This window comes from Acanthopagrus latus, chromosome 17 (assembly GCF_904848185.1).
Source record: "Acanthopagrus latus isolate v.2019 chromosome 17, fAcaLat1.1, whole genome shotgun sequence".
Lineage (NCBI taxonomy): Eukaryota > Metazoa > Chordata > Actinopteri > Spariformes > Sparidae > Acanthopagrus > Acanthopagrus latus.
The window spans coordinates 21,851,138-21,865,489 of NC_051055.1; the positions used below are offsets into that span (position 1 = coordinate 21,851,138).

Consider the following 14,352-nt stretch of genomic DNA (forward strand, 5'->3'; position numbering starts at 1 on the left):
CATTTAAAGTCCCTTTTTACATTTATATCACCTTATTTATTACATTTTAATTACCTTTCAATGATTTTATGAACTCAAATGCTTATGAATCCACAGACCTACTTAGGACCTCATTGTGATTTAGAAATCACCGCCTCACACCTGTGTTTCATGTGGCGCAGTCGCACGGCATAAGCAAAATCTGGTATTCGCTTATATTTACTGGCGCTGTCTCCTTGGTATGCTTCAGTAAAGAAATGATAATCACAGATTTTAACTGCCAGGATCAAACAACTTCTAAGCAAACCATCAAAACACAAACGATGCCTCATTCATTCAGAATAGACGATGAGCTAAGATCTCAAAAAACAAAAATATTCACTTACTTTCACTAAAATGATCTCACACATCTGTGGTCTCACGTTGGTTACATTACAGAAATTGGGGGATTGGAGTATTCTGAATTTTCCGTTTGTGGAGTGATTTGGTGTCACTACACTTTATAAGAAATGAAGTTACAGATTTTTTTTCACTTTTCAGTGTTGCATTTTGTTGACTATCTCTGCACACTTCCTCGACAGCCGGCTGCAAAATAACCTTCGACTGCTTCTAACACTGTCTGTCTTATCTATTAAACATCAGTTTAGTTGATCACACTGCACAGTTGCCAGCTGCTTAGGCGTATAACATGTTTTGAGCTGTGATTGAAAGTTGTCTGACAGCAGAAAACAGGGGTTTAAAAAGAAATAGATCCCTAAATTAAAGAGGCGCCACTTCACAGGAACTACTATCACACAGGACCCTGTTTTTTGAAAGGTGTTAGGTATTATTCAGTGGAATTTGTACTTTAAAAATTATTATCATGTAGATTCACAAGGAAATAAGATCACAGGTCCACATTTAATAAGTTCTGTGTTGATGACTGTCTTGAGTCTGAGATCTTTTTGGCTTTCAGAGCAGAGAGAGTGGACTCATGTAATAGTAGTTTCATGCTGTAGTAGTAGCGTGCATGAATTCTTAATGTGTGTTGTAATTGTCTTTATATACCTTGAGATACAGTATAACACAATGCAGTCTATAAATTCAACATTAAATAGCTCTCACAACCGATGAATTATGTATAATGCAGCCATTTACTGTGGGTGGATGTCCTCCACTCACACATTTTAATGGCTTAACCAGCTCAGAGTTATTATATAGGCACGCAGCATCTCATTTAACAGAATCTTGTGCTGAGTTTTCTGTGCTACAAACTGTTAACAACAGTATTCTCAAGTGTTGTCTTTATAGGAAAAGCCATGCCAAAATAGTCTAGCACACTCTATATAGAATACGATCATTGACCGAACAGCCTTCATGTGTTGGCCCACGCAGTCATGTGTTGGCGTATTCTCCTCGCCTGGCATCTTTTCACGCGCAGGTGTGACGCGATGTTGAGGTATTTCCAGCACAGCTACAAACAGCACACTTGTTTGTCAGCTCTCAGGCAGACATTGGTGTCAATTTCCCAGATTCGACTAGTGCGGCCTTCGTTCTCCACTCCACTAATATCCAGCAGTCACAAAAGAAAGAAATCCATCACAGCAGAGACAAAAACATATCAATTTGAATTCAACGTACAGCGGCTTCAATAGACCGGAAGGCAACGTAGCCGTGATTTCAATTACATTTTTGATGAAACACATTTAATTTCATGCATTTTCCAGAAAGGAAAAATGGTCTCTTAGGCTTTCACTGCCGCTCAGTTATTAGTTAATATGCATACAGATGAACGTAGTAGTAACCCGCAGCTGAATGCAACAAGTTTGGGTCCTTCTTCTGAGCTTTATTGAAAGGTACTTTGCAAAGGCAGAATTAGATGGAAAAAGCCTGAGGGTATGACAAAATGTTTTAGTTTTAAATGTTTAAAACATTGCTCCAATGATTTTTTTATTTTTTTTTTCTGCGTCTTCTCCTGCCAGAACTGCTACCAGAAGGAAGCAGTGCTGAGGCCCGAGAACAACCAGGTCATCAACCTCACAACGCGGTACACCTGGTCAGGCTGTGTGGTAAGAGCAAACAAAAACACAAACATACACACAGTTCACATACTGAGCTGCATCCCGTCTATGATGGACTGAAACTGCCAAAATACAAGAATAAATGGCTCAATAAATGTGTCATTAATATACCGTTAAACGCACAGTATGTCATTTCTGCCGCTGAGAGTCTCTCAATCAAAACAAAACAAAAAAAAGTCAAAAAGCGTGGGATCATGGGAGTCTTCACTGTTAAACAACTACCATCGCCAGTGAAACTCTATCACTGTGACTCATGCAGTAATGTTCACAGACGAGGTTTTAAAGTTTCATTTGTGTTGATTCACTTTCAGTGACTGCTTTCCTCGCTCTCTGACTCTCTCCTGGAAGTTGTAGCAACAGGTGACCAAATGGACCCATCAGTCACAATGTGACTTAGTTAACCACGTATCCAAAGAGTAATCCATGTGGATATGATATATTTGGGGTCCAGGGATTGCCTTATATGGATATAAACAGTCACAGATTGAGAAGTGTCCTGCGGATCTGGCATTACACTCAGTACTACATGAAATGTTGAGCCTGTTCTCCTCGATCGAGCTTCATTAAATGCTTCAACTTAAGACATCAGGTCTCCTTTCTCAACTGGTTTGATCGGATGAATGAAAATTAATTTAAATAAAATTATGGATTTCGTTGGATTTGAACATTGAGGATGGTGTAAGTGTACCATACTCGTCAAAATATGAAACAAAGGTATAATCAAAACAGAAACATAATAAATTCTATCCCTAAATGTACCAAAAATAATACAGAAAATCAAGAAGAAAATTAAAAAAAAGGAAATATCTGTTCACTATAAAGTGAGGAATCTCTCTCTGTTTCTGTGATTTGCATGTCTTCAGAACTGTTCGTGCGATCTGCTTCACACATGGCAAGTTTGTTGCTGAGGCACCGAGGACATGTGGTGTCAAAATTGAGATTTTCTGTCAAGTTTCTGTCAACAGTAGCATGCTAGTTAACTTTAGCCTCAGGAGCCAGGATGTTTACCGATGCTTGGCAGCACCCTCAACTGCTCCGGGACACCTCTCCCATTGGTTGTTGCGGTCCGGCTTTGAAAGAACCGATGTTATCATCCAGTTTTTAAATTCATAAATACCAAACACGTTTGATATTATTGGGGCAGCCCTGATGAATCTGAGAGCTCGAGACCGGATCTGTAAACCCCTCACATTAGCAGATGATATGTGCCAAACAGCATATTTTGAACAGGCACTGCACTTGTTTTATAAATGAATTAATGCCCACATTTATTTTTAATATTGTTTTTGGTGCATTTAATGGCTTATTTATTTATCAGTCACATCATTTATTTATTCCTTTATTTATTTTTTGGGTGGTTTCATTCCTCCGTACCAGTTCCCTTAATACTGACACACACAATCTAATGCAGGGATGTTTTCCTGTAACTACTGCTGACCTCTGACTTCTCTGTGTTGTGATGTGTTTTACAGAGTATTACATTATTCCTTTTTATCACCAGATACTTATTATTTTCATCTTTCCTATTGCATATTCTTTTGTAATGCAAAAAAAAACATAAATATGGAACAGAGATAAACAAAAACAGAGGGAGAAGGATGGAGGCAGCGAGAGCTAATGGTCTGTAATGTGTTTTTGCAACATCTTACTGAGTCACACATTCTGAGGTGTTGATGATGCTTCCCAGTCAACCAGAAAAGGTCCAAAAGATCTTTTTCTCCTGCACCACCTCTTTTTCTTTTCAGATATTCCTTTTGCCTCTTTTTCAATAAGCAACACATCGTGTTTGTTTATCGCATTAGGAAGTGTGATTGCCAGCATGACTCTGTTGTTGTGGCAGTTAGTGGATCTTGTTGCCACATTTCAGGCTATATTGGGGTGTGAAATATGTTTGTATCTTGATATATCAGGCTCTCGCTCTAGTGTGATAATTCAATGTGTCTCTGAGGTAAAATGCGCTGCATTTTTCGGATAACAACATCCTCTGCGCAGACCCCCCTCCACTCATTTCTCTCTCATATCTCTCTCTTCCAGGTGGAGGGAGACGGGGACGAGGAGGTTCTCAGCTGCGTGGGCGGCCGTAGTTTCCGCTCGGTGAGGGAGAGATGGTGGTACATCGCTCTCAGCAAGTGCGGGGTAAGCACTGACCCCTGACAGCTCCTGACCCCACTTGGTTTTTCCTCTCTTCAAGGGGCAGGTGTACCAACAAACAAGACTCTGAGGGCCTCAGACATACTCATGCAGTCTGTGTTTGTTTCTGCTGTTCTTCAGATCATCAACTTTACCGTCATTAATGCTACCATTACCATCATCTGTCCTAATAATAACTGATAATCCTCGGGCAGATCATTAATACTTGTTTAAGACATCAAATTTATTGAAGGTAGGAAAACCAAAGGAAAGAGCTGTTTTAAACCATATTCTTTAAGTTTTTGCTGTCAAGCAAAAAAAAAAAAAAAAGATTTCAGGTGCAAGCATCAGCATCAGATATTAAAATGTGAAAGCTGAAGCAAAAATACACCCAGCACACCCCAAGGAAGGCTCTGTGCAACTCTGGATGCTTAAAGGCTACTTTTTTGTGCTGGCTCCCTTTTTTACATTTTTAAATCAACTTCAGCACAGTTTTTGTCCCAGCATGTGCTTTTTCCATTCAAGGTTTTTGCACCGGGCTACCTTTCAGATTCTAGAAGGTAAATGGGCAAAACTCAACACTTTGATTTACAGCACTTATCCAAATGAGAAAAAGATTGCATTTTAGAAAACTGATGCCCTTCTCACCCCCTTTTCATCCGCCTTCTTCATGAATGCTCTAGCTGATCTTGAATCGGTGCATCTCCCTTTTAATTGCCCCTGGACACCGTGAAGGGCTTTTATCTCTCCCCCCATGCTACATGGCTTTGTTCAACAAAGACTCTTAATATGCGACTCCCTTCTTAAACTGTACTAACCATGCCTTACAAGAGCTCTGCTGTTGCCTATTGATTAGCTAGCTTCGGGGACTTTTAAGCATTGTGGTGTTTTTTAATGGGTGATGGTGTGCCAGAAGGGAAAAAAAAAAGAAAAAGCAAAAAGTGGTTGCTGCTGTCGGTGAGTTTGTTTGTTCGTTTGATGTGAGTCTGGACTGGGGTGCTCTTTGGGAGAAATCACAAGTTTGTATAATGATGGCTCTGCTTGGCGATGATACATCCTCCCACACCGAGGGCTCCGGTCAAGGACGAATCACAGAACGAAGTGTTTGTGTTGCGTTTTGAATTTTTTTTTCAATGTGTCTAGTGTTTTCATGTTTGCGAAAGTGGGTGAGGAAAAGGGTTGAATAAGAACGATTTCTCTCTGTATGTGAATCACTGTGTCTGCCTGCCTATCAGTGTCATACGCTGGCTAACGTCAGTGTCACACTCCTGGTCATAATCCTGTATGTGTGTGTGTGTGTGTGTGTGTGTGTGTGTGAGAGAGAGTGAGAGAGAGATTTTTTTCTTCTCTTGGTTTGTTTTCATGCAGTCGGTTGAGAGCGCTCGCTGAAGAGGGATATGATTAGAGCGGATGCTTCCTGCGGAGCGTGTTTTAGTGTCACGCCAGCGTCCGCTGATAGACACGCTGCCTAATGCTGTTGGACTAAAGTATAAAAGCTCGTCTCCGCTCCCGGGGACATATGCACACCGTGCCCCGGAGCCAATTTCCCGCCGCTCGCCTTCTCGTCTCCCTTTTGCTTTCACACCTCTCTGTCTTTCCTACCTCTGTCGCTCACAATCTTTGGCTGCGTCCTGCTCCCTTTCAACCCTCCGTCACCAAGCTGCGACTCGCCCCACGCCATTTCATATCTATTTACCTCTCCATCTCCCGCTCCTCTCTGTCAGCCTGTCACTAATTGTGTTTTTCCTTCTCCATCTCTCCATCTTGCTGGGCTCATTTCTTCTTTGCCTCCCACTCATTCCATGTATTTATCTGCGCACCAGCACTTTTATGTGCTGCCATTTTACTTTCTCTGTCCCTGTTTCTCACCTTTTAATGTATTTCCCATCTCAGTCTTTTACCTGTGTTGAAGTGGGTCTAAATCTATATCAGCTCATAAACTCTAAAAACCAAAGGATGTCTGCTCTCAGTCCCCAAATGTAGACTCTCCTGCACGGAATGGTAAAATGTGAGGTTATTTAACATTTCCAGGCAATTTCACTCGATTAATTACAGCAGGAAGCTTCAAGGCTGTAAATAACCATTATTTCATCAGTGGGAAAAATAATAGACAATCATTATAAATAAAATGCAGGTCATCGGAAATTACAGAGTAGAGGACCTCTTGCGGTCAGGATAAAGGTTTTTGAGACAAGTAAATTGCAGAGGAACCAAAGTTCACCAAAATCAGCAAGCTTAAATGCAGGTCTTTCTCTTGCAGGTGCACACTGATGGCATTTCCCTTGATAATATATAACATTAAGACTTTTAAAAGTGGTCCTTGTCACACATATTTTACATTCCAGCTCTAGCTGCATCTGTGAAACCGTGTGCAGCTCCAAAGTTTAGAAAATAGCACTTATTTCTGTGGTATTGCCTTTTGTGATGGGTCACAGTGATAGAGCCCGTAAGGCCGAGCTAATTGAACATAAACGGAACAACTCAATAAAGTGACTTCACTGCTCGTCATTGACCCCAGCAACTGTTGTCTGTGCGTTAGTTTGTGAAGCATTCATCCTCGTGGCGTTTCGAACAGAAGCAGACTAATGGAAAGTTTTGAATGGCCGTCATCAACCTCTATTATGCTAAGCAAAAACTGTTGTTAATGAAACAAAATTACCTCAGCGGGGATCCAAGAAAACGCTGAAATTAGACCGGCTGTTAATGGGCGCAGGGTGGGCCGCTAAAATGGGCAAAATGTGTCACTTGTCAGCTCGGCCAGGTGACTCATCTTTAGAGAGCAGGTGGTGCAGAAATCACACCCATGTCTGCTGCATTTTGTCCAGGACTCAATGGAAAAAAACATATTTCTCTTAAAGACTCTCTTAAACACAGTCACATAAAGAAGGATATTCACTGTAGAACCAGTTTGGACTTGAAACACACTGCACTTCTTAAATACAGTAAATAAGAAATAATATCAGGAGTATTTGACAGTGTTGCAAGTCTTTTGGGAGAGATGCTTTCCTTTTTATGGGAAATGAACGGGCCTGATGATTTGTAGTTTGTTTTTCTCACAGTGTGAACACCAACTATGCTGTAGTGTGTGATTGTTCTGTAACAGTAAATAAATAAACTTTGTAAAACTCTGCAATTAACAATTATTTAGGGTTCAGGAGGTTTTTCCAGTTTTGACGGCTTCAGCCGGTTAGATGTTGTGTCAACCGAATGAACTAACATTAAGTGGAGAGAACGAGCGGCACGTGACTGGATAGCAGGAGCCCTGGGATATCTGATTAGCTCAGCTTATGTCTTGATATGATGTACAAAATCTGAGAGTTGTACACATAATGACACTATACTACTCAGAACCAACATCCACAAGAGAGAACTCTGTAGTTGGTGTGGGTTATGCTGCAGCTTACTAGTGTTAAACACTGTTTTTGCAGCCCGCAGTACGAAGCTTTGATTTGATCTTCTGCTCCTATTTCTGTGAAAGTTGCTGCATTTTGCTGTTAATGCAGTGTTTCAAATTAAAAGCCCTCTAGTGTTTCAGTGGAGAGAAACCTGCTATTTCCTTACAGGGCTTTTTTGTGAAACTTTATCAGGACCATATTGTGGAAAATTCTTAAGCTTAAGTCTTCTGTTATTTATTGTTCTGACGCTCACCTTTAGCCGAGGAGACAAGTTAAGATAAATGATTGTAAGAAATTAAAACATGGCATGTTGCAGTTGCCCTGATGGACTGTAGTGCTGCTACACTCTCATTAATGGGCTTTCAATATGGTCCTCTTGGAAGCTGTGGAGTCTTGAGTGATATTTTCATTACTACCAGTCTAGCCGTAGGCCTCATATCAAACTGGTTTGATATTTTTAAAAGTGGCCGAACCCAAAAATTATTGTCATTTTTAGGTCAACAAACAGTAGAGGAAAGTCCACAACAGGCAGGACTCCTCGGTCTTCTTCAGATATTTCTTGCAAAGCTTTGAGGCTTGTCTGGGCTCAGTGCCTTGCTGCAGAATGACGTGAAGTCATATAATGGATTCACAAAAGGTTTCTAAGGGGGCGGTGCACTCTAAAATGCTTTGCAGCCACTGAATCAGTTGTATCCAAAGCGTGACCACACCATGAGAAGATCAATACTTTGAGTTTAGTTCCCTGAAAGTTAGAAAAGTAACTTCATCACAGATACATCATTTGCTAACTCCAAATGCACGACCCCAATCAGCAGAAATCCTGTTAAGAAAAGGCTGTCTTGTAGAGTTCTCAGAGGACGAGTAGCAGTTTTCTAAACCACTTCACAGGAGGTGAAACTAGGCCAAAACACTTGAGGTGGGCTAAGAAATACCAGAATTTCACAGTGGATGAAAAAGTCTGTTTTTACTGATGAAGCCCAGTTTGAGATTTGGGTTTCTGAAGAAAGTTTTATGTAAGGAGACTAATAGGAGAGGGAAAAATACCACAGTGAAACAAGGTGGTGGGAATATTCAGGTCTGGAGGTGTTTTGCCTTCTCAGGAGTTGGACACCTGCACAAAATTAACTATACATCCCCACTCCACTCCATTCTTCAGCGACATGCTACATCCTGGCTTGATCTTTGAGGAGATGGATTCACACTGCAGCAAGATCAACTTTTCACTCAAAATGTTAGGCTGATATTACCATTTTGTAATGAATGCATTAGGCCAAATGTGCGTGGAAAGCAACATTTCTTCATAAAGAGCCCAGTGTTTTTAGAACCTGACCCATATTAGAGACCACTGCTGAAATGTACTCAGTATATTTACTCAAGCTACAATTCTACATGCTTGTTCTTTACTTGAGTATTTAATTTTTATGCAACTTTATACTTCTCCTCTAAACACTCTCCACTATACATCACAGAAGTGAATATTTATTATAATTTCATAAGCTACTTGTTACTTTTCAGACCCTTTAGGCTTGACACAGTAGTCTGTGTTACCAGTGATACAACTTAACCGGACATCACGATTATGGTGACTCTGACTGTGTTACTGAGGAAAAAAAGAGTTGGTTACTGAGAGGTTGGAGGTTTGCAGTCTGTCGTCTGGAGCTCTTTATCCAACAGCTCCTACTTGCTCTGTTTTCAAATGTATATGCTGTCAACAAATGTTGAAAGAGAGAGAAAAGAAACCATTGTTTTGCTCTGTAGACACATCATTGGTTGGCGCTTTGTGACTGTGACTGGCCTACTTCAAAATAAAGTCAACTTGTGTTTCGGCAGTTAAATGCTTTTAATGTGAAGGAAGTGTTCAGTTTTCATTTGCAGTAATTCAATACAATGCTCTACAGATATTGAGTGGTGCACCGGGTGTTGTGTTTGTTGTCAAGAATGTATTAGTCGCTGTGATTTCAATACCGCACAACCCTAATGCCCTTCAAATCTGTTGATTTTAGGGAGGTACAAGGTAAATTTACTGTCACTTTTTTTTTTTTTTACTGGCAATGGATTGTTTACGTTGAATTCAGGACTCTCATGGCCTTGGGAATGAAGCTGCCTTGTAGTTCTGGTGATATGGCAGCAGATACTTCTGTATCTTTTGCCAGACGGCAGCAGGGTGAACAGACTGTGGCTGCGGTGGGTGTTATCTTATATTATCCTTTAAGCTCTGCGCAGACATCATACTTCAGCGATGTCACTGATGCTCTGTAGTTGTGCGTCAGGATTTGAGCTAAATCAATGATATATTATTTTTTATTTGGATTAGTCTGAAAATTCGTCATCACAAAGCTTAAAACAGGACTGTTTCTGTGAGCTCACAGAAAGTTGACTCTCAGTGAGAAATGTGGCTCTCACAGGACCGCAACACTACAAACAAACGGTGATCGTATAGAATTTGATGTGTTGCTGCAGATTAAACTACAACCAAACACTTAATGTTTCAGAGATAAGATCCACACTCTCTCCCAAGGACCCTAAGAAGTCCTTATTAAATGCAGTTATCAGCAGCCCAGGGGAGCACAAGCTGTACAAGGGAGGGAACACCTTTAGAGTGTGTCATATCAGTACAGTACATCAGACGCAGATGCCTTTTACACCTGAAACCAACAAGCAAACCCCCCAAAATCATCCTGTCAGTCCCGCAGGGGGAGAGAGTCCCCGCGGTGTCAAGTGCCACCTCATCGCTGCTTTCTCTCCTGCATCCATCTCTTTTTCCCTTCTTTGCATCCGCTCCTTCTTCCTCTTCTTCATTCCTCCATTCTCTTTACCTGTTTTCTTTTTTGTTTTGTTTTTTAAACTTTCTTTGTCTCCACATCTATCACTCTCTTTATCTCTGTCTCCCTGCTCTTTGTGTCTGTATTGATTTTGTGGCAGTGCACGCTCCATGCTTCTCGCCCTTTTTGATGGAGGGAGTGAGATGGAGTCTCGGGCTGCCAAATGAAATCAAAGTCTTTTTTCCCCTTTCCCCTCTGTCTTCTCCCTCGCTCCGCCGCAACAAGCGCGAACTCCATCGGCTTTGAACTTGTGTGTGTGAAATGAGCTCTCTGTGCTCTGATTGTCAACCCATCTCTGTTCTCTGCCCCCCCCATCCGTCTTTTTTCTCACCTCCCAAATTCACTTGAGTTTGTCACTTTTCACTTGTGTGGCTGCCAAAAATTAACATCACCAACTGTGGTTTACCACACGTGTATGTTCATCTTCTCTACGGCATTTCTACTCTTCTGCACGTTTTACCTCGCCAAATATTCTTTTTCAGATCATCAAAAATGCAGAGCAATTACATCTGATCACATTTTTATGAGAACAAATTATTGATGTCTGTCACACTGTTAATGAGAATCTTTTTAAAAAACAAGACCATTCTGTATTAAAGCAGCGAAAACTGTTGCTATGGATATGATCCACATCCTGTCTGCCTGTTAATTTGGGTCATCTTGTCATTGGCAGCACAGGAGGCTGAACAGCCTAGATTTTTTTTTTTATTTCTCCACCAACTTCCTCCGCACACCTGAGGGATCCCGAGGCACTTTTCAGGCTAGCTGGGGGACTGACTCGCTTATGTGGCACAATTACAATGAGCTGCTAAACCAACAGTCTTTCTCTCCCAGAGGAAGATTTTTCCAGCAAAAGGAAAAGTTAGATTAAATCTGGGCTCCGTCAAGAAGATCGTGATGCAGTAGGCAGGAATTTTATGTTAAAAAATACAAACACAGAAGAGCAGCCATTTGGTACATTTGCAGTGTTTCGCTCAGATGATTTTGTGTTGCAAAAGATTTTGAATCAGTTATCTTGAAAAACAAAACTGTCTCAGGGTCAGCAGCAGCAGTGATTGTACTGTATATGTACACAGATATAGATAAGCAGGATGATGTGTTGATATGAGACTCAACATCGGACACAGGGGGGTTTCATTTTCATACTTCGTTCGCTAGATAGATTTTTGTTTACCTGGCCTGAAATACCGCATTCCTGATCATATTGATCTTTCTAATATTAACTTGTTACTTTAATATCACATGTTTAAAATCAATCTCTGTTAACTATAGATTTGATCAGATTGAAAGTACTAAAGTCATTTTCAACCCAAGGCTACACAGATATTAACATCATTATAAATGTGTTTGGATGAGTACTGTGCCAGCACTATATTATCTCAATTTGTGAGCTAGGAGTTTTTCACAAAAGAGGTATGAATCACCAGAATTTGACATTTTGATATAACAAGCTTACAAGGATGGCTGATGACATCTACCCTTTTGGGACCAACTCGGTAGGAGCGTCTGTCAGTAGCTGTCAGGTACTTAAACCTGCCATTAAATGTCCAGTCACAGTTTGTCAACTCATTTTCACATTTTAGATTAGTTTAGGATTTGATTAACATTTTTTTGTATGGCTGCTTAACTTTTAACATTTGAGTAAGGTTGTGGGAAAAGGTTTAATTTCCAGATTCTGAAATCCTTATCAGCACTCGTACCAAAGAAAATGAAACTCAGAAGTTCCACCATAGACAGAGACAGGGAACTCATAGATGGATTAATGCAAAGATGGGGGACGCCATCATGAAACCAAAAAATATACTCAGATGTTGTGCTATTTTTCATCAGTTCCCTTTGCTCCAATTTAATTTCTTCATGCTGTCCGGTCACAGGACTCTGTTGTTCATGTACTCGAACTGTAAAATGCTGGTTTGAAGTACAGCTAACATTTTATTCTCTTTCAAAAGGTCCTGTAGCACTCCACCTACAGACTTTTAAAGAAAAAGTAAAATGTCACAAGAATAATGTTTAAATAAACATCTAAAGAGTAACCTCTCACTGACATTTCAACCTGGAGAATTGTCCAGTGCAGCTTTTAAGCAATAATGTATATTTTGCACGGATCACAAAGCTTGTAAAACTGTGAGAGACATCTCACCTGCCTCCTCTCTTTCTCTTTTCCTCTCTGTGTACTTTGGCTCCTCTCCCTCCTCCCTCGCAGGGCGATGGCTTGCGGCTGGAGTACGAGATGAAGCTGACCAATGGCCAGTCTTTCTGGACGCAGCATTTCTCTGCAGATGAGTTCGGTAAGAGTGATTAGACAGAAAGAGAGAGATTATGGAACCAATCGCTGATGGCACGAGCCAACACCACTTAGCACGGCCAATAAAGCACACTGAACTGAACAAATTACAATAATGAAGGGACGGCTGAATGAATTAATGATGATAGATGAACTGAGAGGAAGGGATGAAAAGAAGAAAGGGACCCGAGTAGCTTCTAAATGAATTATTCCTACATCTCCAATGTCCCCCCCCTCTCTCTCTTACTGTAACTCTGTTTCCTAACTAATCCAATATCCTCATCTCCCACCTGCCTCTCTGAATTTTTCATCTGTTTTTCTACTATCTGTCTTCCTCTATCCTCCCCCTCTCTTACTTTTCTCGATATTCTCTGAACCTCTCTGACTCCTTTATGTTCTGGTTTTGATTCCATCTCCTCTTTTGTACATTTTGTTTCTCTTTTCCCACCTTCCCCTGTTTTCTCTCTCATCAATTATTCGCTCCCTCCTCTACTTCCTCCACTTTCCTTTTTCACAGGAATCCTGGAGACAGACATCACGTTCCTGGTCATCTTCTCCATGGTGTTCCTCCTCTCCTGCTATTTTGCCTGTAAGTACTGCCTTTTTCACTTACTCCATCGCTCTTTCTCCCTCTTCCTCCATGAAAAAAGCCACTTACTTCTGACTTTCAAAGCCCACAGAAGTCATTAAGTGCCCCTTTTTCCTCAGATCCATTTTAAAATCTACATGTTTTCTTGATGGAGTGCGAGTAAGTCTTCATGTTTCCTCTGATAAGTAAAGGTGGGGCCGGGGCTTTGTCAGAACAGAGCATGAGCAACATGGTGAAAGCGAGGTCTGGTTTTTGTGTAAAGGTGAACGGTTGAATGGAGAGCCTTAAGGTTAGTGAAGCGAGTTTGTCACACGAAGGTCACACCTCAAATAACCGGAGGCAGCTGAGAACAAAAGCTCTGCTGCAGTGGTTTATAGCACCCACAAATTAGCCAGGGGCCACGAATCACAAGTTTCGGACTTTAATGTCACAGATGAGTTATGAGCGGTTCAACCAAAGATCGTTACTTATGAAGGATCTTGAGACGCCTGAAGAGGTGAAAGTAAAATTCAGATTAAAGTCCTAAAAAAAACAATAAAATAAACTAATTTGTTACAGAATGTAATAAAACCAAACTGAACTTGGTGTAACAGAAATATTTTTTCTTTCTCATTTACTTAATCAGCATTTGTGGTTTTCTAAACTGAGAACTACTATGAAAATAATGTTGGTTTTATGAACCAGGTCATTGAGAAACCTGAGTTTTCTGCAGCCACAACAATATATTCGCAATGAGGTGCTCACAGCTTTAAAAATGTAATTGGAAAATGCATGGAGACCAATGGAAAAACCTTCTCTTCCTGTCTTTTTATGTTGAATTACTACATATTTCCTGTAAAGTGAAGATATCTAACAAACATTTTGTTTTTGTGGTTGTGACTGAGTCACAGATTGCAATTCCAAGGACGTAATCTTGCAATCGAGAATCAAAGACCCTAAAAGACTGAGACTCTAACTATGATCTCCAATCTTGCACGTCTCAAAATGTGAGCGAATAAAGTCAAAATGATCTGCATGGCTGGATGCGAGAAGAGGTCCATGAGGACAAATGTAAATTTGGTAAACTCATTTTGTTAAAGTGAGAAGAATCTGG

The 14,352-nt window shown here is 40.7% G+C and overlaps 1 protein-coding gene across 1 annotated transcript in view; it reads left to right on the forward strand.

Annotated features, from left to right (window-relative positions):
* Positions 1 to 14,352, forward strand: part of tmem145 (transmembrane protein 145) — a 51,159-nt gene that overhangs the window by 20,235 nt on the left and 16,572 nt on the right. The window contains exons 4-7 of the mRNA XM_037073216.1: positions 1,941 to 2,027; positions 4,074 to 4,175; positions 12,590 to 12,674; positions 13,188 to 13,259. Of these exons, the coding sequence (XP_036929111.1) occupies positions 1,941 to 2,027; positions 4,074 to 4,175; positions 12,590 to 12,674; positions 13,188 to 13,259 (346 nt within the window). The remainder of the gene's footprint in view (positions 1 to 1,940; positions 2,028 to 4,073; positions 4,176 to 12,589; positions 12,675 to 13,187; positions 13,260 to 14,352) is intronic.